A 26,407-nucleotide genomic window follows, 5' to 3' on the forward strand; every position below is an offset into this window, starting at 1 on the left:
TCTGAAACCAGGACTGAAAGCGATTTAGTCTGAAGCTTCACAAGACGGATGCGCTTTGTGATTTAGGAATTGAAATCTCAACTAGCCAGCTGCCAGGTGTGCTGAGGCGTCCCTGACTACTTGACAGCATAATGGACACTAGGAGCGTGTGTGTGTGTGTGTGTGTGTCCTTTAATAAGACATACGTGCAGATAGCAGCTCTTCCCCAGCTGAGAGGAAATGGCAGCGCTACTCCTGCCTCTGCTAGAGGGTTCTAACAGACAGAACAGCCGCCTCCATATATCTTGCAGCTCAGTGCCGTTTTTTTCTTCTTCTTTTTTTTAAAGAAAAAAAATCTTTTATTATCGCGAATGGCACACGGAAGAGTGCTTCCAAGTATCTGACGGTACAGCCGGCCAAACAATCCTGGGCGCATCAATCAGCCTCGGCCACAGCCGCTGATAGCCGGGACGCAGTGACAGGAGGTGAGTTGGAGGCAATTTGAGCTCGTGATCCGTCATCTGCGGACAGATTGACTTGGGCGGAGGGTCACTTGGGTGGAGGGATTAGAAAGGCAGTCGGTCAGTCATGTTGCAGACTGATGGTTTTCCAAAGAGCCGCTAATGTCACTGACGCCCGTGGCAACTTTTTATTTTTTTCATTTATTTTTTAAGCTTTAGAATTGTCTGTCACACCGCTACAATATGTGACATTATGTAGGTTTCAAGTGCCATATTTCCAGTTAGTGCACTTTCTTCAACATGGAAAATGTGTGTTTCTACCGGCCCTTGATGTTTACAGATGTATCAGAGCGTCTGCATCTCTTGTGAAAACTGTGCTCAAGACACCTTAAAACTCAAGGTTACCTTTTCCAGCAAAGCATATTAAATCTTCCTGTTCTTCTGTGTATTTTCTGCCATTTAACATCACGGCCCCGTGTTTTGTGTGAGAGTGACTTTTTGAACAAGACTGATCGATCTCTGATGGACGCTCCAGGATGACAGCAGCGTTCTCTCTCTCTCTCCCTCCCTCTTTTTTGAATGTGCACGTGCAACATTGTAACAGCCATCAATGTTTATACACTAGTAACCAAACCCCGAAAATCTTTCAAGTGCTAAACTCCGTGTCTTTGCCCTTTTGTGTTTATCACACGCAGGTCTCATGAGGACGAGGGCACGGGAAGTGTTTGACCTCTAGTTTCCTCGGTGCTGCTAAGTTTGATAAATCCGAAATGACACGAATCATTAATTAAACAAAGTTTATGTTATTCATTTGTATTTAAAACTAACAAAGCCCGACACTGTAATTGACCTCATGGGGTTTGTTGGTTTCAGCCGCTGCCACTTGGTTACACAAACGCCACAGTTGACACTGACGGTGGCTTCGACGCCGCTCGCCTGTCGAGGATTATTGTGTCATTTTTCCTTCATTAGCGAATGTCTGCCGTCATTTAATGTTAGACCTCAATGATTGTTTTTTTTTCCTCTCTTGAAATCTCTCCATAATGTTTTTCACTGAAGAAAGGAAGACAACGACCAAGCAACAGGTTGACTCGCCCGCCAGCTCCAGAACACATTATGCTGCCTTTGCCGTGCTGCATGTTTGAGCGCTTTTGATTTTTTTTAAAATGCTATTTTACTCTTTAAGTTCTGTAGAATCATGAAATAGATTTGTGAAATCTCTTTGGGGTCTGAACACTGACGTTGTTCCTTGAAAAAATGAGAAAAAATGACATCATTTCAAAAAGTAATCCAAAATCCAGAAAATTATCATTTTATTGACTGCAAACAAAACAATTACATTTAAATATTTTCTAAATCAGCTCTACAGTCATGTGTTAGACTATTTTTGTCACTGTACAGATTGACTACAATATTTTAATAACAAAAATGAACAGACTGTCTAATGTCAATGTCCTTGAAGAAAATGATCAGACGTCTGCTGTTTGTTCTTGATCTAATAGAATTCTCAGTTCCAAATACGGTAAAAGGTGAAATAAGATGACGGTAAAAAGACATTTTATGTAATTGTTAGTCAGTGATATTCCCTCTGACAATGTTTTCAGATTATCCTCAGAGGACCGGCAATGTATTGACACACACAACAAAAAAAAAAAAAATCAAAAAGGAGACATTGGCTCTGCCGAAGCGCAGAGAGCAGCTTTACATGAACGTGTTCTGGCTGATTCCAGGTTCAAAAGCAGAACCTCAAGGAGTGTCGGAGGAAGTGGTACCACGTAAAGACACCGAGATTTTTAGTGAGCCGCAGTGACTCGTCAATGACTCCGATCGGTTTGCATTGCGATGCAAGTGGTTCTTAACGCGGGTAACGAAAGACATTAAGGCCAATGAACTGGACCGTGTGATCACTACATGACAAAATCATCTTCGCAGCAGCAACAGTTCCTACAGAATAAGGCGCCGGGTGTGAGTAACTCAGTTCATCCACTGCAAAACAAACGCTGCCACTTCCTGTCGGATTATTTGTACATGGCGTTAAAGGATCGTCCAATGATAAGTCGGCGAATTTCACTCGTGCCGGCGCCGATCTCGTACAGCTTTGCGTCCCGGAGGAATCGGCCCATGGGGTAGTCGTTGATGTAGCCGTTCCCACCTGTCGACGGGGCGACACAACAGGTTAGGGGTGCGGTGGCGGCAAAACTAGGAGACCATGCAGATCTGAGTGCTGTTTGTTTTCTTGTTCTTGAAGTGTTTTAATTGTATTTGATTTTTTTTTTCTTCTGTATAGCGTATTGGGACCATGTTTCCTGATGAAGCTAATTGATCGATTGATTGATTGATTGATTGATTGATTGATTGAGTCAACAGCAGGAACACAAGCATTAAGGATTCGAATGGACCACATTACTTCAAGATGTTTTTTTGTTTGTTCTGTGTTATAAATCAGACCAGTTTGGCTGAAAGGCACATATGTTAATACACAGCAAGGAAATAAGTCCAAAGAGGCAAATTCATCATGACAGTAAAGACCATGACAAGGTCATTAGCACAAACACAATAACCACTATAATAAGAACAGCAAATATCAAACACTGACACCTGGCACTGAAACCTGTTGGTCAACTACTGACTTCTATTCCAAAGCGCTTACCAGTACTTCCGAGTTTCATTAAAAAAAAAAAAACAAAAAAAAAACAAAAAAAAACGCCACCTTGTGGCCATAGTTAGTCACAGTTAAATTGAAAATCCTTCAAAAAGCACCCTTTATGTCATGTCACATCAAAAGTTTTTGAATAAAATTCATTGAATAAAAATAAAACACCCTTTCAGACAGGTCACAGATCAGTTCAAAACCATTTGCATTTTCTACCACTTTTGGCTTCTTCTTTTTTTTTTTTTAACTTAAGCCTACTAATTATCCCAAATATATCATATGTTGCAAAAAAGCAGTGATTGATTGGGAAAAAAATGGATATTTGATGAAGATTTACACACTGCCAGAATCTCACACTGGCCTGAGTCTATTTCTGACAATGCAGCTGGTCAGCCTGCTGTCCTGCGCACGCTGCAGCCAGTCACTTGTCATCTTTCTGCTTATTTGGGGAAAGAAAAAGCTCAGTGAAAGTTTCTGCCTCCAGATTTTGGCATTGAAGAACTGAATCAAGCCATAATGCAGCTGCCTGCATCCCAACGTGAGGTTTAGAGCAGAGAACTACAGATTTCTAGCCTGTTCACTTGATTCTCAGCTCGGCACTGCTTGAATAAAAGCCCCCAGTTACAATCTTATTCAGATTTTTTTTTTCTAATCAATCATTTTTCAGCCACCTACCCAAACACTGAATGCCGTCCAGGGCAACTTGGGTGGCGTTCTCGGCACAGTACAGGATCACTCCAGCACAGTCCTGCAAACGCAAACAGCCGCCGGCGCAGGAGAAGATGTTACTACACAAAGCAGTAGTTTTATTTCAAGTCTTTCTACATTTTCTTATGCAGTGAAATAATTGTTTCTTGTCAGTGATAGCAGAAAGCAACAAAGGATTTCTCACCATCGCGCTGAAGTGTCCTCTGTCACAAGCGCGGGCCACGTTATACAGGTACTGCCGACAGGAGCTCAGTCTGGTGTACATGTCGGCCATCTTGCCTTGCATTAACTACACACCAACATAAACAAGACCAGCGTTGGTTGCCACGGCAGTGAAATTACAATATTCAAATTGTACAGAAAGACTCTTCCAGGTATGCATGTCGTGAGGGACCAGACCTGGAATTGACCAATCTTTTGCCCGAAAGCCTCTCTCATGTGGAGGTACGGGACGGCGTTGTCTATGACCGCCTGCATGATGCTGCGAAACAAAGACAGGACTGATTATGGCTAAACAATCAATTTCTTTTAAGCGTCACACCGTCGCAACCTCTAAGCCACCATTATTTCCCACACACTTACATGTTATAAAGGTGTAATGAAACTTTTATATGTTAACAATATGTACATAGTTTGTAAAATATACCAAATGTCAATATAATGTGAACATCTTGTGAATATCTTGTGTTGATCGCCGTTTGTTCCCTTTTAACCCATCAATACATATATTATTCTTATTTAGTCAAAAGGGAGAAAAAAAATAGCAGTAATATCAAAAAAGATCCTCGCAAACGTAAATACTTCTTATTGGATTTCAAGTATATTCAACATAGCACACAGCACACAATAGAAAACAAGAAAGAAAGAAAGAAAGAAACAGAACGACCAGCAACTCAATAGAATCAGTGAGGTCATGTGATGAATAAAGACACAGGAGAATTTACTCGTTTCATCATTCACTCATGTTTTCACACACTGGTCACTGTTGAAAGTGTCTCACAACCAGAACCAAAAATACAAACCAAATACATAAACTGATTGCATTTCACATCACAGGCAGCTCTTCATCTCTTTGCACGGTGACGCGTGACAGGCTCAACCTACCCGACGGGTCCCGACGCCAGCACCAGCCGCTCCAGATCCAAACCGCTCATCATCACATACACGCCTTTGTTTAACGGGCCCAGGATGTTTTCCGCTGCAGACCGTTGAATAAAACAAAACAAAAAAAAAAAAGTCAGGGAAACTGTGAGATGAGAACGTTGCCATTATTTGTAGATGAATGTGCAGAAACTCTCGATGACCAACCTGGGATTTTACAGTCTTCAAAAACCAGCTCGGCTGTGTTGGATCCTCTCATGCCCAGTTTGTCGAGCTTCTGAGCTGTTGAGAAACCTGGCGTTCCCTTTAAAAAAAAGGAGAAGAAAGAAAGAAAAAAAAATCAAAACTCTCCGTAGGGCCACAACGAGCCATTGCCAAAAAAACGCCGCTTGGCCCCTGATTTACCTTTTCCACAACGAAAGCTGTGATGCCTTTCTGATAGGCGTCGGGGTCGGTCTTTGCGTAGACAATGAGGACGTCGGCGTCCGGCCCGTTTGTGATCCAGAACTTGTTTCCGTTCAGGATGTAGTAGTCGCCTGAAGAAGAGAGCGCCACACAACGCAAGACTTCAGAAATGATCTTTCCAGCATTTCGCTGTTGTTGTTCAAACAGCTCCTACCTTCCTTCTTGGCTCGGAGCTTCATGGAGACGACGTCGGAGCCCGAGTTGGGTTCGCTCATGGCCAGCGCGCCCACGTGTTCCCCCGTCAGTAACTGGCGAGGGCAGCAGAGTGCACGGTGAGATCACGGGCCAGTCTGCCACCTCAGTCTGTGGCGGCCGCTGCGAATGTGCTGATCTGCGAAGCCGTTTGTTTGGCTGCTGACCTTCGTCATGTACTTCTCCTTCTGCTTGTCGTTGGCGTGCCGCACCATCTGGTTGACGCACAGGTTGGAGTGGGCGCCGTAGCTGAGGGCGATGGCGGCCGACACGCGCGACATCTCCTCCATCACGATGCAGTGCTCGAGGTAGCCCAGGCCCGTTCCGCCGTGCTCCACTGGCAGTGAGGGAGAAAGGTTCACATCAGGGACGAAGTGGCTCAAACAACAAGAGCTTGAGGATCACGGCACACAAGTTAGTTGATAGAAACTGAATCCTCTCCAGTTGAGGGTGAAATTTGAACCACTTTTGCAAACATCTTCTGACCCTGTTTGCATGTCTGCAAGCTTTTTACACCCACATCTGTATACTCAATTTTCTGTTTGCACCTGGCTATAAACAAATATGTTGACTGGATAAACTTGACCAGACGTCTCACCTGGAGCAGTTATCCCAAGCAGTCCCATCTCTCCCATTTCCTTCCAAAACTCCTGAAAAAGAAAACCAAAAAAAATAATCAATGTATTACCAAGAACACATCCTGCTGACTGCGCCAGAGAAAACGCTGACCACCACAGACTCATTAACCAGTTCAGACTGTCAAGGTTCTTCACCATGTTCATGAAAAGGCTGAAGTTATCCAGGCTAATAAAAGGCGTTGAATCAATGTGATAAACTCTTCTATGCAACTCACGCGCATTCTTGGAAACTCATTGGTCTTGTCGATGTCGTCGGCGTGCGGGGCCAGTTTTTCTGCACAGAACCTTCGCACCGTTTGTCTGAGCTGTAAAAAGACAGACTAAGATGAATAAAAAAGAAGAATAGGATGGAAAAAACAACAACCTTGTCTTGTGCAGTTATTAATATTTCATTTAAGTTATTTAAGTTCAGAAATATGCAAAATAAATTAGCAAAGTATTTAAACAGCAACATAACCACCAGTATTTCCTTGTCGAATGCATGTTGGCAACAGGCAAGACCATTTTTTTATGAATCAGTCTTGCACTGCACTATTCAGTGGCAGCCTCCTCAGAGGGGTGACGGGCCTAAATGTGACTGAAAAGATGCGTGTTAAACAATGCCTGCAGTAGACTTTTGATGCTTCTAATGACAATAATGCGTCATATGTAGACAGATTCACAAAATTTGAGTGACGATGTACAAGCATTTGATAAAGTAAAATTGACAACATTACTATTAATGTGCCCTGACACTCTCCCAGCACAATAAGTACGACTAGAAAATAATTAAATAAATGTATTAATATTAATCATAATAATAATAATAATAATAATAATAATAATAATAATAATAATAATAATAATAATCCTCATAAGTGATGACATGGAAGTAGTGAATAAATAATGAGAACATAATTAGACAAACATTTTTAAAATACAGCCTTGCGTAATAACGCTTCATGGTCACGTGTTCATAACACAACGACACAATGCCTCTGACTTGCGGATTGATCCCTTCATCCAATCAGAAGGCTTTATGTGCCCCCGCCCCTCCTCCCATATCGTTTTCTCTTTGCCACACATCACCGCACCGTTGTCAGCTTGTGACTGGCGATCCAAACTTGGTCAAGAACAAAACAAAACAATTTTGAATACACATTTTGACCCGCGTGTCGAGAAACCTGCGTGCATACAATACGTGACGTCAGGATGTCATCTTGACGTGCTTGACGCTCTCAGCAACCGTTTTACACCTTTCAGCGTGCTTAAAATAATGCACGCCGGACCGGAGACATTTAGGCATCTACTGATATCATTTAAACCCACTATCAGTTTACAACGATAACACAGTCTCCTCGGAGAGCTACAATGAACCCGCTACAAGGTTAGCTCGCTCTGTGTCGGCTAACTTCCATGTTATGTCACAAGCCTCCGTCAATAACCTTTGAGCAAAACACCGAGCTGCTATTTGTTTCAGTCTGAACCTCGTAATATCTGTGTGAAACGGGTGTAACTCTGTAGTCTGCGTATAACAAAAGAATGCTGAAAAGTTAGACTGAGGAGTTGTGCCTGACAAACCTGAATCTGGTCTTCGGTGAGTCCATTCACCACATCGTCCACCGGGACCGCAGCTCCAGCGCATCCCCTCCTCGCCACAGCGGGGATTGAGATTCTGGAGGCGAGGCGGAGAGCGTTTCTGACGGCCAACATGTCGCTGCAACGCAGGAGAGTGTCCACTTGTGGTTGATATTTGTCAAAAACCCAAGCTCGGTCCCTTCAGGGTAAAGAGTAGACGCCTGCCCTTTCCTCTAATTTGGCTTTTGGCAAACTCGAGGCTTTAGTGGCACCCGGCTGCCCTCTGCTGGTAATCGTGCGCATTTTCTTCTTCTTTTGGTTTTATGGTGGGTTGCAGTCATGACGCCGGGGGATATACTGCCATCTACCGTTGTGGCGAGGACCTTGCGTAGCACAATCTCGATAAAATGTTTTGAAATTATATATTGTACAGCATTGTTTGCTATACAAAGCAAACAATGCAGGGCAACGTTTGTAAGTCTCCACATATGTTAAACACATTTGATGTAAACAGTTTAAAATTCAATCAAAACCTCAACTTTTCCATTCATGCTTTTTATGGAATTGAAATTTTGTATGGAAATGAAATACAAGGATAAGTTATTATGCACGCAGTCAGCGGCTACCTCCTCAAAAGACAATGCACTACATTGATTCCAACAATACTGTGCCACAGTGCCCTCCGGTGGGTGGAACGCAGAACAACCAACTCTTGTGACGATCAATTCTGTTCTCCTCGCCACCTCGTGTCCTCGTGTGTTATTACTGGGCCGTGACATCAGTATTCTAATACCTATTTGTCTTACACTACTTTACGGCATTTACGTTATTAATTAGCATGTATCATTGACTCTCAATTAGGCATTTATTGGCATTCTGGGGGAAGTTTTACATTTTAATTTATGTGTATGACTAATCCAAAAATGCTGTCAACTGTCGAATCTCATACTCGTTTGAAACTGATGTAATACTCGGAATGTGCTGCTAATGACAGTATCTGGCGTGATTCAATCACAAGTTGTGAAAACTGAATAATGGACCCATCAAGACGATAGGTCTTGATAGGTCACTCCAGTTCATCTCCAGATTAGAGGGCACTGTGGCTCCATCGACCCTCGCTCACGTCAGTTCAGTTGACTGCCAGGAAGCGGCAGAGAGGTAACGCGGAAGATAAACACTTTGTGAACGAGCAAGGCGCAAGTGCGCCGGCGCGCGCCGCGTGCGTAAACTGCGTCGGAGCGCGAAAGCAAGCCGCCGCCACAGAGGGGTTCCCCTTTCTAGCAGTGTGCACGGCTTGTTCGCTTCTGACAACTCGGAAAACCAACAACCAGGAAGTTTATCTTGAACACAAGAGTGCGATGACGAGATTTGGCGATTAACTGTGCGCCTCTCGCCGTGCGCGGTACTCTCTCTGTCTCTCTCCAGATGCCCAAAGAGTGCAGGAGGCGCGCCTCGAAAGACCTGAAGGCTTCTGGGAGCGCGTCCGCGGAGGGCTCGCGTCTGCCGGCGAGCGCAGCCGAGAGGTCGTCCCTTACCCGGGATGCCGCTCGGATCTCGGGGTCGTGCGCAAGCGAACCGCCGGCCGTGATGGACGGGCGTCCCGTCCCGCAGGTCACCATCACCCCGGAGGGAGGCGGCTCCTCCCGGGAGATGCAGCAGGAGGACATGGAGGAGGTGGTGGACGGTCCCCTGCGCAGGAAGCTGTCCAACTCCTCCATCTCGTCCACGGGGTCTTCTGTCGTGGAGTCCGAGGACGATCTGCTGAGTGACAACGAGAGCAAAAGCAAAGGCATCGTCACTTTGGAGCATCTGGTGGACGCCGGAGAGGTGAGTGCATGGGAGAGACATATCAGGTCAGATCCCACTACCATGCATGGACAAATGTCCATCCATTACATAGGACTTCAGATATGCTACACTTGCTTATTATTACAGACATCATTTGGCTCTTGTTCCTGACAGTAATCCAGGAATTGTGAATACATACTGTCCTCCGAGTTGTATGACAGTCATATTCTGCAGGAAATGTGATTTTTAACCCTTCTCTCATGATTGGTCACTTAATATCCTCCCCCAAAATAATTTTACTTCTCTTTCCCCCCACTAATCATCACTCAAACACACATTATTCAGATTAATAGTAAGAATAAGGCCTATGTGTTTCTCTTTAAATGTCAGTTCATTGAGTCATTCTGTGTTCTAGGACTGCAAATCCAGTCGGCCCCTCCTTTAACACACACACTCACACACACACATGCATACCATGCAAGTACTGAAGGATCACAGAGGGTGTCAATTTGTTTGACTTTGCCATTCTAATAGAGCCCCAGAGCCTTTGTTGCCTCCAAAGATTAGTCTGAAAGCAAATGAGAGGAGCGCCGCCTCCATCCAAAGCACAAATTCACATGTTTGACATTGAGATTTGAATGGAACAGCAAATATTTCTGCAGCTGCAGCGCTGGCTCGACGACTTGCCGCTCGTAGGGAAGTGGTGTTGCGAGTGCAGCCAGTGAGTCACCTCTCGGTTTCTCCAGTCAGCAGCAGGAACAAAAAGAAAGAAAAAAAAAGATAAAGAAAATCTGCTTTTTGTCACCACACCGACGCTCAGGGTTGGATTGTGCGGCCGCACGTGGGCGTGCGTTCTCACATGTCTCCCTACATGGCCGGGCACTTGTCACGTCTCTTGTCAAACACGTCGAGAACATATGGCCTGTTCCAGCCGTAGTGTGTGCGAGGAAAGGGGAAGGAGGAGGAGTGGCTGGATAGCGGAGGGCCTCTGTGGCGCTGCCCACCGACCTCGGCCGCCCTGCCAAGCTTAATGCATCTCCTAAATGCTCCTGAAGTCGTCGTAACCGAGAGGAGAAAAAGGCCCCCGCAGACGCACTCGCGCAGCTCAGTGAAAGCCACCAGGCCGCCTGGCAACGCTGTGTTTTCATGGTCAGTTGCCAGCTTGAAACCTCTGACATTTAACAAAGAAAGCACTTGAGGAAGCGCAGAGCACTTTAGCGGACTTTAGCAGACGAGCGCTTGGCCTTTTAGCCCATTCGAGCTCCTTATGAGCAAATGAAAGGGGCGAACTGTGGTTAGCCTGCGCCAAAGTGCTTTATTTTTTAATGGAAATGTAACAGGGGAGAGAGATGAAATAGAGAGCAAGGGCTTCAAGGTGAACGGAATCGCACGCAGCGTGAGTCACACCATGGTTCCTCAGACCTTTGTGGAAAATGTGGATGGAAAAGTGGAAAATGTCTCTCAAGGGCCCAGCGACATGCGTGTGACATGTGGTGAACGTGACGCAAAAAAGAAGGAGAATAAAATGACAGAAACCAGCTGACGGCGGTCCTGCCTGGAAGTGTTGGAGTTGAACACCCTGAGCAGGCAGAAACACTCTAAAGGTCATCTGCTATCGGGACTGGTAGGGAGACTTTACTCCACAAGTACTGAAAATCCCAGTACAACTGGTATTTTCAGAATCAGAATCAGAAACACATTTATTGCCAAGTAGGTGTTACACTTACAAGGATAAAAATATTAAAAAAAAAAAAAATATATATATATATATATATGTATATATATATATATATATATGTATATATATATGTAAAGGAGAGATAAAGTTCACAACTTACAAATTTACAAAATAGCAGAAATAATAAAATATAATATAACATTGAACTATATAGGGCAACATAGAACCGTTGTGCAAAGAAAAATTAATTTACATAAAATTGTTAAAAATTAGATGGAATTTTCCTTTGGAATACATCAGTTGAACTAGACAGATGATCTAATATCACCAAGAGTAAAATTACTTTTTTTTTTCTCTCTCCAACCTGCCCGTGAAAAATCTAATCACTCGTCAGATTTACCATAACATAGTGGTATTGTAGCTAAAAGTGCAAAAAAAAAACTGTGAAAACCACAAGAGTGAAAAGTCGTCACAGCGGCAATGATGTGCAAGTTGTTTTGTTTTCCAGGCCGTGATGACGAGCAGTAATTCCCAGTGGCAAACCGTGATGACTCGCACGTTTCTGAAAACAAATCATAACGTCTTGCTTTTGCACACTTGGAGGTAAAAGAAATCGAACAATTATACGTCAGACCAAATGTGCTTCTCGCTTGATGTAGCCTTCGTGCTGCCTTTGATTATATAAGAAAGAGGTTTTATTTGTTTTCCTTTTTTTTTCTGTGTTTGAGTAGTCAAATCAACATTATTATTTTTCTTAATTTTATGGGTTTTTTATTTGGTCATGGTTGGCCACCTTTATGTCAAAAAAGTCTTTTACGATTTTCAAAGTGTTTCTTTGGCGTGCCTTTCAGCTTTTTTTTGGCCTGGGGGAAAATTCAGCTTCAGACCGTGTGACGAGAAATATAAATATTGGCCGTGGAGCCGCAGGGCCGATGGGTGTTTACCTCCAAACTGAACGTGTCGCATCGACGCCTCCATTCCCTCCCTGTCGCCCTGTTTGCCGCTGAAAAACGGCAGCCGCCTGCTACAGCGTGAGACAAAATGCACCAACAAAAGTCAAACTACACCATGATGATGCAGTGTTATCGGTAAACAAGTGGCCCCCTCGGCAAGTGAAGCGTATCAGCTGACATTTACACTTCTGCTGGTCGTCAGGACGGCGAGCCGAGAGAGTGAGAGCGAGACTGAGAGAGAGCGAGAGAGAGACGCTGAAGCATGACCCGAGTCACAATCCCTCCTTCGTTTCCTGCCAGAACAAATGACCTCCGTCGACCTGTGAAACACACAACCGAGACACAACTTGACTGATTATTCTTTTGAGGGGGGAGAAAAACATTATCTTCTTTCTATGTGTGTGTGTGATGTGTGAGGAGGAATAAAACAGGCAGTTCCACGCAAGTGTGAAACGCTGTTTGTCTGTGAAAGATGCAAGCTGTTGCTGTGTTTCTGTGTGTGTGTGTGTGTGTGTGTGTGTGTGTGTGTGTGTGTGTGTGTGTGTGTGTGTGTGTGAATGTGCGAAAGAGAGGAGCACAGAATGTGAGGTTGCAGGGGGGAGGCAGCTTAAAACAAAATAAACACCTTTGCCAAGTAAAAAAAAACAAAGAACCTCCCTTCTTCTTTAAGGTCCGATGTATATTTTTCAGTCCTGGAAATGTCGCGGGTGTGTGGGTTTCGTGCGGTAACCGGCCAGTGTAAAAAACCTGCCAGGACTTGGATGACAAACTGCGTGCGATAGTCGGCGTGAAATTCTAAAGCCTGCGCCGAAACCAGCTGCACGATGTTAAGCGCACAAGACACACGGGGGAGAAATGGAAGCCGAGAGCCGGGAAGATTGACGGCGTGTCAAACAGACCCGAACGCGACGGGCCTTTCCACTTTTAATGACGTCTCTTTGCCGTGTCCCTGCATTTTTCCCAGAGCAAGCCGCCCTGGTGGAAGCTGAAGACCATCGTCCACTGGCCCTTCAGCGCCACCCAGAGGAGGAAACTCAACTGGGTTCAGCTGGCGGGGCACAAAGGTCGGTTTACATCATCTCACGTCTCGAATGGAAAAACCTAAGTGCCTCCTTCTTGCCTGCGTGTTTTATTTCCGTCTGGATCCTGTTTGCGTTAAATTGTCAGACTGCTTATGCGAAAAGACGAACGGTGTGTGAATGGACATACTGAACACCCTCCTCCCCCGCCGCCCTCTACTCCCAGGTAACTTCAAGGCCGCAGACGAGGGAAACATCCTGAAGAAGTTCTCGGAAAACGAGATGCAGTGTTTCGAGAAGCTGAGGGGGGACGAGCTCTTCCCGTACGTGCCCGGCTACCACGGCGTCATCGAGAAGGACGGCGAGTCCTTCCTTCACATGACGGACCTGCTGGCCAGCTTCGAGCACCCCAACGTCATGGACTGCAAGATGGGAGTGAGGTAACGAGACAGAGGAGAAACGACTGTGGCGTAGGAGGCTGCGAGCGCTTTGATAGTTTGTCCCGCCAATAGTGCGGAGGTCGATTGTGTCGATTGTGTTGACGCGAGCTGCGCGCCCGTGCGGCTGCATTGATGAGTCGCGGCGGCGGCGGCTGCTGCTGTGCAACCCTGGGGGCCTGTTTTGCTCTACAAGGGAACACCTGTTGTAACTGCAAAGCTATATGCTTGGCTTCCTGCCACAGCGTGTCAAGCGCGCACACACACAGGAAAACACGCTCGGCGCACACACACACACACACACACACACACACACACACACACACACACAGGAAAACACGTTCAACACACAGTACACACACACGGCAGATGCACAGACATTGTGCAGGTGAGCAGTGGAGGACTGTTGTCGTCGTCGTTGTCGTCGTTTTAATTCAGTGTAATAACTAAGAAACCCCCCCCCCTGCGAGCACACAGAAACACACACACACACACACACACACACACACACACACACACACACACACACACACACTGTATCGTGATAGACAGATATCTTTCGGCGTCCACAACAAGTGTGTTTGTGCGACTCTGAGGCGACAAACACACAGTTTTTTTCACTCATGGAGGCAGGGTGTCCCTGGAGACTCCCCTCTGTCAAAAACACACTCGACCGCAAAGCTGCAAAAACCACTTAACTTGCAAGCACGCACGCGGGCAGGCACGTACACACACACACGCACGCATGCACGCACGCACGCACGCACAGACACACACACACACACACAGCGCTGGAGTCTCCTCTGCACTTCCCTCTTCACCGCTGAGGAAGTGCTGCTGCTCGCAAACTGAAACTGAAATTTCTCGTCTGTTGGCACATTTATTTTCTGCGTGTGTGACAAGCGCCAACACTCGCTCGCCGCCCTCGAGCCGAATCTATTCGCCGCACGGCATGTTCACTCTCTGCGCGGCTTGCCCCTCCAGCACTGAGCGAGGGCGTGTTTATTGGTCGAAAAACACCTTACAGATTATTTCCATTGAGTGCAAACACACCGAGGCCGAAGGGGAGAAGAACGCCGCTCCTGTTTGTGCGCAGCGTACCGAGCCCGGCCTTGAAAGCAAATAGCCGCCGCGAATAGCTGACGGAGGGGCGTGCGCGGCGGCAGCACAGGCTAATATCAGTACTGTCGATACCAATGTTGGTATCAGTATCGATTGATATTAGCGTTGTGGAGATCGATGCTTTAGATTTGTATCTAGGTAATGCATTTGTGTGTATTGATGTTCAAACTACTAAATTCAAGGTTGCCCATCAAAGTCGGTTTGTTTGACCTGACAGCCGATAACAATTTAAATTAAGTGCAATTTCTTTTTACGCTGCCCTATATGTAACTTAACAAGAGAATTATTCCCAAAATTCTGTCAGAGGTTTTAATAATTCACAGCTCAAAAAAAAACAAAACACTTGGAACTTGAAAACATCATGGAATTCATTCAGATTTAGCAATTTGATGATAGATTCACCTGAATTCAATAGTATCGGTATCGTATTGGTATTGGCGATACTGGCCCTGTTTTTATTTGGTATCGGCTCAATACGCGCACGCTTCCAATGTGAAGGATTCAACTCCTGCTGCTGTTTCAGGACGTACCTGGAGGAGGAGCTGGTGCGGGCGCGCGAGCGGCCCAAACCCAGGGAGGACCTGTACAACAAGATGGTGGAGGTGGAGAGCGAAGGGCCGACTGGCGAGGAGCACCGCCAGCGGGGGGTCACCAAGCTGCGCTACATGCAGTGGAGGGAGACCATGAGCTCCACCAACACCCTGGGCTTCCGAATAGAAGGGATCAAGGTAGTGAGAACCGGAAAGCACGTATGGCAGCAAACCTATCTGTATGCATGCATGTATGTGTGCGTGTGTGTGTTTGTGTGTTTGTGTGCGTGCGTGTGCGTGTGCGTGTGCGTGTGCGTGTTCAGAAAGCAAGAAGCAAGCACTTTTTTGCCACTTTCCCTGCTGCAGCTCCCCGGAAGGTTTCAGTTCCCCTCATAAACTGCAACAGATGAAAATTACAAAGCTTGAGCAGCCAACAAAAAAAAAGTAAAGTACAAAAGACACGGCAGCTCAGATTCCAACTTGGAAATCTCACTGTCTCGTCATGCTCCAATACACAGTGTTTGCAATTGATCTGTCTAACCGGAATTTCATAATTTCATAATAACAATGGATTCCATAACCTGTCAGCTTTGAATTAAGAAAAGGGGGTTAAAGCGAGAGTGGAAGCTGCTATCGTGGTAGTTATAGCAACTTTTTCTGAGTCCAAAAATTCCTTCTTGAGACCAAGATATTGTCCGACAACATTGGCAAAGGAGAATCAGGCAAAAAAAACAATAGGACCTGTGGATGTCCCAGTTTGGATTGGATCGCAATCCTTCCTTGTTGTGTTTTAACTGAATGCACACCTGCACTTTTAATGTGGCCAGTCAGATTACAGTGTGAAAAAAACCTTCACGACACAGTATGTACGTAAGCAGCATCATATATATTTTGCCGACCTTTCAGAAAAGTGACGGTACGTGTCGGACTGACTTCAAGAAGACCAGGTCGAAGCAGGATGTCATCCAGGTCTTTGAGGACTTCGTTGGAGGAAACGTTTGCATTATAGTGCGTGGGAAAGACTGAGCCGACAGGCAAAACACACACACGCACACACACACGCACACACACACACACACACACACACACATAGTTCGCGTTTCCAGAAGTCAACAGACATGGACAAACAAAACCTAAATGTGCACAGGTACAGGTGGAGCAGGCAGACACCGCACCTGAAAGGTGTCTGTTCCAATTAAAGTAACCAATGGCGTGAAGCTTTCACATCCTGCTCCGTGTTTGGACAATTGGCAGTCATTTTGTTTGCTCAGTCTTTATACAGGGGTAAGATTTGCGCACAGCTAAAGATGACAGCAAACAGCCTCCGAGTATTTAAACTGTCAGAGCTCCGATAAAACTGCATCGCCGCCGAACAAATATTTACGCAGAAGTTCCCAAATTACAGCGAGAGAGCTTCCAAAATTCTGCAAGCTGACATCTTGCAAAGACTCGGAGCCTCTTTCAATTGCAATGTATGTATGTTGTATGTATGAATGCTAATTCTGCATGTTTTTCTCTCCTGACTCAGAAGTCCTACCTGAGCAGGCTGATGGAGATCCAACAGGCCCTGATGATGTCAGAGTTCTTCAAACAGCACGAGGTGAAGACTTGATTAGCTTCATACTGGTCCAACCACTGTTGCCAGTCTTGTTACTTGAACCCAGTTGGACCAGATCAGAGTCAAATTGTCTAATTATACATCAGTCCCATGCTGTTTGATTACAACAGGGACCTTTATTGACTTTTGATGTGAAGCAAAACAGCTTTCGTCCTCCTGCTTTGACCTTTTGCTTTTCAAAGTTTTTCCCACTTCACTAATTACCTTTGCTTCAAAAAACTGTCTTTCCAACTAACAGAAGTGCAATTATGATGGCATCTAAATTCTCCCTTGCCTGGTTGGAATCCTCTGTTTGAAATGTTATATCCTGTCCCTACATAAATTCCATAGTGACAGCTGGGTCATCTTTTAACAAACATATTGTATATAAAAAAAATTAAAAATAGACATTTCACCAAATATTTTCTAATTAAATATAGGAACATCTATTGATTTGTCTTGCATAACATGCCTTAAACCTGTGAAATCACAAGTGGCGTCTGTGAATTATTTCAGGCATAATAACAATATAACGTACGTGAACAAGGTGTGTTGGTGCAGGGAAACATAAACATGTGAAACATGCAGAACAGGCAACAAAGTGCACTTAATGAAATAGCCAGGTTGTCAACCTGTCTGCTTCCAGACATTACGCACCCATCTGTGGAGATGTAGAGAAAATCACACTGTCTCCGACTCACTTCTCCTCCTCGTCCACAGGTCATCGGCAGCTCCCTCCTGTTCATCCACGACCACACGGGCAACGCCCAGGTCTGGATCATTGACTTTGGCAAGACTACGGCGCTACCTGAGGGCCACACGCTGAGCCACGACATTCCCTGGCAGGAGGGCAACCAGGAGGACGGCTACCTGTGGGGGCTGGAGAACCTCATACACACACTAGAGTCCGTGGACTGCGACGGGACTAAACCAGAGAGCCTCGACTCAGACATGGGGGAAACGAAGCAAGGTGCAGACGGGGACGGCCTGTGATTCCCAACTGACCTCTGGATGAAGTGGACTGAACAATACTCCAAAGGGAGGTTCAGTCTACTAAAGCCTCTGACATAAAGTCAGCAAGGGACGCTTCAAGGGGGAAGTGTCTCTGGTTTGAAAAAGAAAAAAAAAAAAACAAGAAACTGACACTAACTCGTTTCCACAAAATGAAGTGAAAGAAAGTGTGGGGATTGTGCAGTGTGCGGGAAGGGGGAGAAACTCACGACCAGAGAGTTTAAATCAAAACGTGAAAGAGGAAGCAAAAATTTTAATAGAAACTGAGTCTCAGTCGTCCTTGCAAAAAGTGACCGAGTAGCCACAGTGTTGTGTACTGTTAGAGCGAATCACTGCTGTTCTGGCAAACAATCTTCCACTGTACCTGATCTTTATTTCACTTCCATAATCAAACTAATTTATAGATTTTTTTTTCCCGGGCACGTCTGCTTGATAGAAGAAGTGAAAGTGAGGCTGGAGAGAGGCGCAGGCAGAGGCCTGGAGTGGAGCAAGCTTGTATTGTGTTCACCCGTGTTAGTGACAGACATGCCACCAAATTACAAGTTGATTTTAATTCAAATTCAAAGTTCATTTCAATAATGAGGATTGGTTGTTTTAATTCCTCGAATGGTTGTCAATGCTGCAATGTTTGTGAAAAATATTTAGCAAGGACATGAATGAACATTTGTACATGGAAATTAGAAAAAAGGGTAAATACACTCAATGATTTTCCATAATAAAACATCACTGTGGTATGTAACAACTGTGCCACGACTCAGTTCACTGTGTTGCCTTCTTTGCTTTTGGGGGGAAAACAACAGAAACAAAATAAAACACTGGCCAACGGTCTAAACACACCTAAGATCAATATATTTATTGGATTTATTTGGGGCACAGTCAGGTTAGACAAAGTGTGAAATACAGGAGTTTGCATAGAGTGCACTTTTGGTTTGAGGCAAAAATATCTGCAGGCTACGTAAGGAACGCAAAGAAAGAAAAAAGAAGTTGTAGAGCTAGTATTTCTTCAATGGTAAACGGTATTTCTACATGGTGCCAATGAATAGTATTTACCTGCCTCTGAAGAAGAGCTTATTTTAAAATGTAATATTTGGAAATTTAAACGACCACACCTTATAACCAAACCGAACAAGAATATACAAGAAACTCAAAAGAACCCCTTTTTAAATGTAACCACTGACTTACAAAAAATAAAAATCAACTTTCAACACATCGAGGCTACAGGCACAGGAGCAGATGCATCTACCAAAAGGACTAAACAAGAAAAAAAATGAAACTAGGTTTTCACAAACACAAACTCCGATTAATTATATGAACCGAGAAACTCACAGCAGCATGTTCGGCATGTCGAAGCTAAATACCTCCCCCTGCTGAGTAAACGTAGGTACAACCAGCACTACATGAGACGCAGTGTCAGGTATCGAATGGCAGTGATCGACTACAAATACAGAACCATCATCAACATGAATAAATAGAAGTGAACGCATAATAATAATAATAAACAGAGTAAATGCAAATGGGGTTAGTCCAGTGTTTGGCTGTCAGTACAAAAATAGCAAATATATTCACAGCAACATTATCATCATCAACGTTCTAGGCTTTGATATTAGTGAGTCCAAGTAAATAATATTAGGACATTGGGTTACACATTAACCAATGGTCAAATTATGGCAAAAATGTATTAAAAAAAAAAATGTAACTTTCACAGCACCGACTCTGATGCAGAACATTTCAATCACTGCTGAAAAAGATGGTTGAAGCAAAAAACAGAAAAGGGGGCGACATGCTGCAACAACTAACAAAGCAAAACACACACCTGATTTTCATTTTGGTATACACACAAAACATAACTGCCAACTGGGCAAAAGAGCCTTTCCAGCGCAATAGCAGCGTCTCCAACAAGAAGTCTCCAGTCACCGAAAAACCAGCAGGATTTAGAGTTGCCACAAAGCGTTGACAGAAGATGCCCCTTAACTTCATCTAACCTCTACGTCTGCTCACACAGCTCTTGTAAAATACTCAACGTGTAAACCTGAGTGTTTTTGTCCTGATCGCATAGTCAACAGTGAACTTAAGCGACCCCAACAGCTTGGTCCATCAAACTTTCTGTTTAAAACATAATAAATGGGGTTATGTTCCAGCCTTTGTTGGGTTTCGTTTTTTTTTAATGAGGAGCTCAAAAACAAAAAAATGGACAAAGATCTTCCCAATGTCTCAATATTGTTTGTCTTGTTTGTGAGTACTGTACACAAAATACTACAAATCCGGAGATATTGCTGACTATGATGCAAAGTGTACTACAAGGAAAAAACAACAAAAATCCAAAAACAAACTAAGTCTCTGACTTTAAATCTAAAACTGAGAGACAAGATACAGCAGTTATGATTGGCCGCCGCGGGGCTGCTTCAGTGCTCAGCTACCAGTAGTATTAGAGGCCCGAGAGGGAGCCCAGAGTCCAGCATCGGATCTCCGGATCACAGTGCGCGGGAGAGGTGTTCCAGTAAGTGAGTTGAATTTTCCCCAGCATTCCAGTGACTTTTTAAACCAGTGTCACGGTTCTCCGACCGTGATGGAGTCCTCTCACTGTTCTCTCAGGAGCCCAGAGCTCCACTTGTGTGACATTCAGTTTCATTAAAAAAAAGAACAAAAAAGACGCTACAAATCAAAATCCCTGCTACAGAAGGAAACCAGGTCCTACATGGGGGTGACACTGAGGTCTTCGGACAAAGAGAAGCCTGAGTCGCGGTCGCAGATGGGTTTCTCGGCTTTGGCGTGTTTCCTCACGTCCTCGTGGCCGTAGCTGGCGTGGCGCTTCAGCAGCAGCTTGGGCACGGCGGACTGTGCCGTGTGGTGCCCCGTGCCGGACTCGGAGGAGACGCTCGGGGCGGAGCTGGTGTTGGCGATGGCGTCGGGGGCTTTGGGCTTGACCAGGGGGAGGCTCTCCGTCTCGTAGCTCTGCTCGTCGTAGGCGTAGTTGACGTTCCCGCACGGGAAACTCTGCAGCTTGGCCAGGTCCATGCCAGCTCTGGTGGCGCCACCTGCTGGAGATCTGTGGTTGGAGGCGGAGGCGGAGGGCTGAGTCGATGGGCTGCAGAGGCCGGAGGGGCCGAGGTGGCCGGCGGCGGCGCCGTCGCACATGCCGTCGTTGCCGTCTGAGGCGACGCTGCCGGTCTGAGGAGCGGCGGAGGAGGAGGTGGAGGAGGTGGAGAGCGGCATGGACTGAGTGTGAGCGAGGGCTTTCTTCCCTCTGAAGCTCTCCAAGACCCAGGAGCCGTAAGTGGGGTTCCACAGGTTCTTCGTCTTGTTCTTCAGCCTCTGGCTCCCCGAGGAGGAGCCGTTCCTGGTGCACGGACGGTGATGAGGAGGCTCAGGGTGGAGCCAGTGTCCCCCCGAGAACACGCCCGCCGCCGCCGTCGCCGTTGACAGGCAAGGTGCGGGGACGGGCTCGGCCCAGGACGGCTCCAGGGCTTCGCGGCACGACGTCACTTCGTGGTGGACCGGCCGGCCCTTCTGGAGGAGCAGGCGGGGTTTGGTGGGCTGCAGGGTGTGGCCCAGAGCCGAGAGACCCAGTTGGGAGGTGGGATCCTGGGGGACGGGGTGAGACGACAGCAGGAGGGGGTTGGGAGGGCGGATGACTTTGCCGCCGTCGTCCTCCCCAGTGGGGGTGTACTCCACCGGCAGGGGCGTGTTGATCACATCCGGGTCCTGGCCCAGCAGAGGAGGGAAGTAGGGTTGGTAAATGAATATTCCAATTTTGAATATTTCTCGAACAGTGTTGTTGGGATTACTCCATAAAAGTAATCCAACTACTTATTACTCCTTTAAAAAGTAATCTAATCTTTGATTTAGACAAGATCAACTCAAAATAACGCTTGTATTTCCAGCTAGAAACGCAATTGCTGCTTTTTCTTTTGCTTGTTTTGGTGCGTTGTCGCATATCCATGACGTAGCATGCATGGCTGCATCATCAATTCGCGACATAATTGTTTTTCTAAATTTCAGACATTTTGTGGATAATAAGACATTTTTAGCTTGCAAAATATTTCAGAAAAGTAATGGAATCGATATTTAAATAAAGTAAATAAAGTCATTATGATACAATTACCATTTTTGCCAGAGTAATCCCATTACATTACACTGATACTTACCTGGGAGCAGTAGTTGATTCTCTCCAGGATGGTGGAGAAGTTGGGACGGTGCTCAGGGCAGTGCTGCCAGCACTGGGTCATGATCCGGTACCTGCGCAACACAAAACACCAATATCAGGTGAATTCTATGTTACAAAAACTGGTCAATCTACATAACAAGGATACTCGGCTGGTAAAAAGAGGACTCAATGAAAAGTGCTGTAGCGGAGAATGATTGAAAAGCTGCCGGAACAGCATCAGGCCTGTTGATCCAGAGTCTTGCCTGCACTGGACCTCCTGTCTATACTCACACAGGGCCCGGACAGTTCTTCGGAGGATCCATCCTGCCTCCGCTGGTGACAAACTCCAGAACCTCTTGGTTGGTTTTGCAGGGGTACGGCATGTAACCCAGAGAGAAGATCTCCCACAGCAGTACTCCAAATGACCTGCAGGGGGAGGGGCGAGATCAAGAACAGAGTTGACCAGGCCACATGGACACTCATGTGCAATATATTAAAAGCCTCGCTAGTCTCTGGATATTCAGACTGAGACTGCCATTAAATTGAAATGAACAACTTCTAGCAGTTTGTTGTTGTTGTTTGTCTTCTTAGATATCAAAGCAATATAAAAACAAAACCTCAGCTGTTTGCCAAGACTATGCAAATCTAAAACCTCAAGTCTAAAAAGAATGTACAAATGGGACTATTTCTTTCATTAGAATCAAATTATGTTCTTCCATTTATTTCTAACAAGGTTACATTCAGCTTGGTGAATTAGCCTTATGAATGTGATGGAAGCAGAAGACATTTGTTTGTTCTGGGTTTACTTGGAAACAAGATTTTGCTTCTTCTCAAAATTTGCATTTTGGTCATTTGTCAGTTTTCTTTTATTCAAGGATTGCAGGATTTAACTCTGTGTCTTAAGTACAGATGCTGTTTTGTCTTGCACTGACTTGCACCTTGCTGCTGAGACTAAGCTGGTGACAGCTATATCTCTTATCTCAGCAGCCCCTACTAATCAAAATATTCACAAAAAGCATCTTGGCCTTATTTGAACTCCCACTGCAGTTTACGTGATGAACTGAGTGCTTTTTTTTTTTTTTTTTACCAGGTGTCAGTCTTGCAGGTGAAGATTCCTTCCATGAAAGCCTCGGGTGGCATCCACTTGACCGGCAGCATGGCACGACCGCCTTTCCTGTAATAGCTGGCTCTGGGAAAAGAGAGATGGAGTCGGACGATGAGGATTGGCGAGAAATCCATCATTTGGAAAATAGATTTAAAAAAAAAAAATACATCAAGTTGGTACCAACCTGTAGATGTCTCGAGCCATTCCAAAGTCTCCGATCTTGGCCACTCTTTCCGGTCCAGGACAGGTGAGCAGACAATTTCGGGCAGCGATGTCTCTGACGAAACACACATACATGAGTTAAACAATGTAAATTCAGAAGGCACGTGCAAAAAACACCAATGAACAAACCTATAGTTCATAGTATTATAAGTAAAATATGAAGTTAAATAATGATAATCAACATTTCTATAATTAAAATCTAAACATTTTATCTCTAAAGGAACTCACTCATGACTGGTCGTTTTTTTTTCCTACTTGTCTCATTATGGTTTCAGCACCTTCAACAACCAACCCAGACAGCCTTAATATACAAGTTTTCACATTTCATTTCCAGACAAAAAGTCGTCTCGAAAACTCAGGAATGACGGGAAAAACCGAGACGCCGCTGCCCCTGCGGCAGTGATCAGTGAGAAAGGCTGCTAACCTGTGAATGAAATGGTTCTCCTCCAGGTACCGACACCCAAAGGCAATGTCTCGGGCCATTTGCAGCAGCTCCCGCATGCTCAGAGAGGAGCACTGGCCCTGGAGAAAGAGTGGTCTTAATTCAATGCACGGCGGGCGCGCTATCTCACACTGGCAGAGAGAGAGAGAGAGAGAGGGGAACGAGGTGAGGTGTGCACTCACAGCTCGGGGTCTGTTCTGCCTCAGGAAGCTCTTCATGTCTCCTCCGGTCATCAGCTCCAGCAGGATGAAACGTGGCAGGATGTTCAGGCTGACTCCAATGCAACGGACAATGTTTTCATGGCTGAATTTGCTGCAAAGCACACAAAAGCGTTTGGTCAGCAGGCCCAAGTTGTGGTTATCATTTGAGTCTGAAAAACTAAACTGCTCGCTGCTAAAACTTGCTGATTCTGCTATTTAGACATTTGTGTGAGGCGTTATTTTAATGGAAACCTCTTATCCTCAGTAACAATGAGTTGTGCATGTGATTCTATTCAATTTTGATGTAGATTTTGCGTGCCTCCCTGTGTCTGTGTAGTTTCTCTCCTGTTCATCCAGCCTCCTCACACGGTCCAGAGACCTGCACGAGGCCAAAGGTCAACTCTAAATTGTCCTTGGACGCAAGTGTAGGTGCAAGTGGTAGTGTCTGCCTCTATAGCCGCATTCAGACTGCCAGCCAAAATCCCATTTTCAGCCCATCCAGATTGAAACTGGATGGCTCTTTTGTAGTCTGAACACTCACAAATCACATCAAATCCGATTTTTGCAAAACAGACTGAAACCACCTTTGGGAGGTAGTTTGAAATCGCATTCACTTCGACTACATGAACCTGTCAGATGGGTCAATAATGTGGCCCAGTCTGAACACAGCCACATCCCATTTGGAAAAACAGTGTGGACAGCCAGCCCTAAAAATTGAGAAGGAATCCGATTTGAATCACATTTGCCTGCAGTCTGAACGCAGCCTATTAAGCCCTGCGAGAAACTGGAAACTAGTTCAGGGTGTAACTCAAAGGCGAAGTGGTGACAGAAAATAGATGGATGGATGAGAAACTGTTACTTTTGCTTTTTACCTCCCATTAACCTGACAAGACTGCAACTGATCTATCAACACGAGCTGAAACTAAATTCCAAATTCAGAAATTTTCCGTTATCTGCGTCATGACACATTATTCCCCAAACATCTCCCAATAGGAGCCAAACACAAAACAGGTGTTTTTCAGTTAGACAATTCATCACTGAGACAAATAACTCACTGCCATCACACAATCAGCTGCAACAAGCAGATAATGGTGTAATAGGAGCCAAATACAGTGCAAGCAAAATCCTCTCCTTTTTTAATGACCACAGTTATACATCTGGCTCCACCTAATGGCCCAACACAAAACAAATGCCGTTTCTGTCTGAGAATGTGAGTGGAGCCAGCAGGGTGTGTGTGCACGAGTGTGATATAAACAAGATGTGAGCTGCCGCCGCCACAGCCGCCACCGCACCTCATAATGAGCGCCTCCATCAGGAAGTCCATCTCATCCTGTTCGGAGCAGATTTCTGGAAGTGTCTGTGGAGCGGAAAGAATCAGGAAGTTTAGGGCAGTTTGCGTGGCACCGCTGAGGAAGAGTAAAGTCACCACTGGACATGATCAGCAGACTCCGGAGAAACACGCGCTGCCTCGGGAATATTTCTTTTCATCTTCTCAACAGAAGCTGCCGATGGGACGCGCGGTGAAGCCTTTATGTGAACATGTTTCTGAAGAAACACATAAACTGAATTGTACTAAATTTGGTATATCAAAGCTCACATCTTTATTATTATAACAATGAGGTGAAGATGATCGTATAAACGATATCAAAACATTGTCTTGGATGTTTTTTTCTTCTAAAATCTTCTAAAAATAAATCAGCTTCCCCTCAATAAATGCATTGTGAATGGAGTGTCATTTCTTATCTGGCGTCAATTTGTGACCTTTAGATGTTGAGCGGAATTACGTGTGAGTCACCGGACTTATCGCGATGTGGTCTCATCTGTGATTTCAACGCAACGTTTCCTCCCGATTATGGACTGACCTTTATGGCCACCTGCATGGGATTATTATCGCCGCTCATTCCAAGGACTTGTCCTTCATAGACTTCACCAAACGCGCCATGGCCCAGAGCCCTGCAACAACAAAAAAGAGAGATCAAAACATAACTGAAAATTTTTTGTCTAAAAAAAAAAAGAGGTCTGTTAAAGTATTTGATTTGATGCAATACCTCAGCAGAGTTATGTTTTTGCGTGGAACTTCCTTAAGCTCGTTGAGCGAGGCGGCCTTGCCCGCAAAGCAGTAGTTGGGGTTGTAGTCCGTCATGATGGTGGAGGAGCGGATCTTGCTGAGTTTGTACTCGGGGCTGTGCAGGCGACCCCTCACTGCGTGCAGGTCGTTCTTCCTGCGGTACCACACTAAGCACAAAGATGAGACACGCAAGCTTATTTTCGCTCAAATGAAAAAAAGAATATCAATAAGAGCACTAACTGGACACCACCCTTTTGCATGTCAGCTGTACAAGTAACTCCCCAACAGCCTGCTGGCCGTAGGAGCGGTAACGCAAGGAGGGGTCAAGCTCGATCTC

At 45.3% G+C, this 26,407-nt stretch overlaps 3 protein-coding genes across 3 annotated transcripts in view; 1 reads left to right on the top strand and 2 right to left on the bottom strand.

The window, feature by feature from the left end:
- Nucleotides 1–1,736: 1,736 nt before the first annotated feature.
- On the bottom strand, nt 1,737–8,032 carry ivd (isovaleryl-CoA dehydrogenase). The gene is made up of 13 exons (XM_076017840.1): nt 7,758–8,032; nt 6,413–6,502; nt 6,158–6,209; nt 5,727–5,896; nt 5,522–5,615; nt 5,308–5,438; nt 5,110–5,206; nt 4,906–4,999; nt 4,201–4,282; nt 3,986–4,090; nt 3,769–3,841; nt 2,078–2,592; nt 1,737–1,935 (listed from the first exon to the last, which is right to left on the bottom strand). The coding sequence occupies exons 1-12, from the start codon at nt 7,887–7,889 to the stop codon at nt 2,459–2,461; spliced, it is 1,254 nt and encodes a 417-aa protein (XP_075873955.1). The 5' UTR covers nt 7,890–8,032; the 3' UTR covers nt 1,737–1,935; nt 2,078–2,458.
- Nucleotides 8,033–8,945: 913 nt separating this feature from the next.
- Nucleotides 8,946–18,017, top strand: itpka (inositol-trisphosphate 3-kinase A). The gene is made up of 7 exons (XM_076017839.1): nt 8,946–9,581; nt 13,138–13,237; nt 13,419–13,632; nt 15,275–15,479; nt 16,188–16,289; nt 16,810–16,881; nt 17,599–18,017. The coding sequence occupies exons 1-7, from the start codon at nt 9,180–9,182 to the stop codon at nt 17,869–17,871; spliced, it is 1,368 nt and encodes a 455-aa protein (XP_075873954.1). The 5' UTR covers nt 8,946–9,179; the 3' UTR covers nt 17,872–18,017.
- A 710-nt stretch (nt 18,018–18,727) lies between these two features.
- ltk (leukocyte receptor tyrosine kinase) overlaps nt 18,728–26,407 on the bottom strand; it is a 36,562-nt gene continuing 28,882 nt past the window's right edge. Inside the window, exons 20-29 of the mRNA XM_076017838.1 lie at nt 26,051–26,237; nt 25,865–25,955; nt 25,295–25,359; nt 23,985–24,114; nt 23,785–23,882; nt 23,323–23,415; nt 23,121–23,222; nt 22,325–22,459; nt 22,035–22,125; nt 18,728–21,591 (exon numbers count right to left, since the gene is read on the bottom strand). Of these exons, the coding sequence (XP_075873953.1) occupies nt 20,581–21,591; nt 22,035–22,125; nt 22,325–22,459; nt 23,121–23,222; nt 23,323–23,415; nt 23,785–23,882; nt 23,985–24,114; nt 25,295–25,359; nt 25,865–25,955; nt 26,051–26,237 (2,003 nt within the window). The 3' untranslated portion in view covers nt 18,728–20,580. The remainder of the gene's footprint in view (nt 21,592–22,034; nt 22,126–22,324; nt 22,460–23,120; nt 23,223–23,322; nt 23,416–23,784; nt 23,883–23,984; nt 24,115–25,294; nt 25,360–25,864; nt 25,956–26,050; nt 26,238–26,407) is intronic.

This window comes from Nelusetta ayraudi, unplaced genomic scaffold (genome assembly GCF_046127955.1).
Source record: "Nelusetta ayraudi isolate G7.1 ecotype Tasmania unplaced genomic scaffold, CSIRO-AGI_Nayr_v1 ptg000007l, whole genome shotgun sequence".
Lineage (NCBI taxonomy): Eukaryota > Metazoa > Chordata > Actinopteri > Tetraodontiformes > Monacanthidae > Nelusetta > Nelusetta ayraudi.

What these genes read in the sequence shown, in the direction of transcription:
- ivd (XM_076017840.1), bottom strand. Translation starts at nt 7,889, where the DNA reads ATGTTGGCCGTCAGAAACGCTCTCCGCCTCGCCTCCAGAATCTCAATC. An exon ending in AGGAGAAGTACATGACGAAG is followed by an intron (nt 5,616 to 5,726) that starts GTCAGCAGCCAA and finishes TGCCCTCGCCAG; the next exon opens with TTACTGACGGGGGAACACGT. An exon ending in GAGGACACTTCAGCGCGATG is followed by an intron (nt 3,842 to 3,985) that starts GTGAGAAATCCT and finishes TTGCGTTTGCAG; the next exon opens with GACTGTGCTGGAGTGATCCT.
- itpka (XM_076017839.1), top strand. Translation starts at nt 9,180, where the DNA reads ATGCCCAAAGAGTGCAGGAGGCGCGCCTCGAAAGACCTGAAGGCTTCT. An exon ending in ATCTGGTGGACGCCGGAGAG is followed by an intron (nt 9,582 to 13,137) that starts GTGAGTGCATGG and finishes CATTTTTCCCAG; the next exon opens with AGCAAGCCGCCCTGGTGGAA. An exon ending in TCAGCTGGCGGGGCACAAAG is followed by an intron (nt 13,238 to 13,418) that starts GTCGGTTTACAT and finishes CTCTACTCCCAG; the next exon opens with GTAACTTCAAGGCCGCAGAC.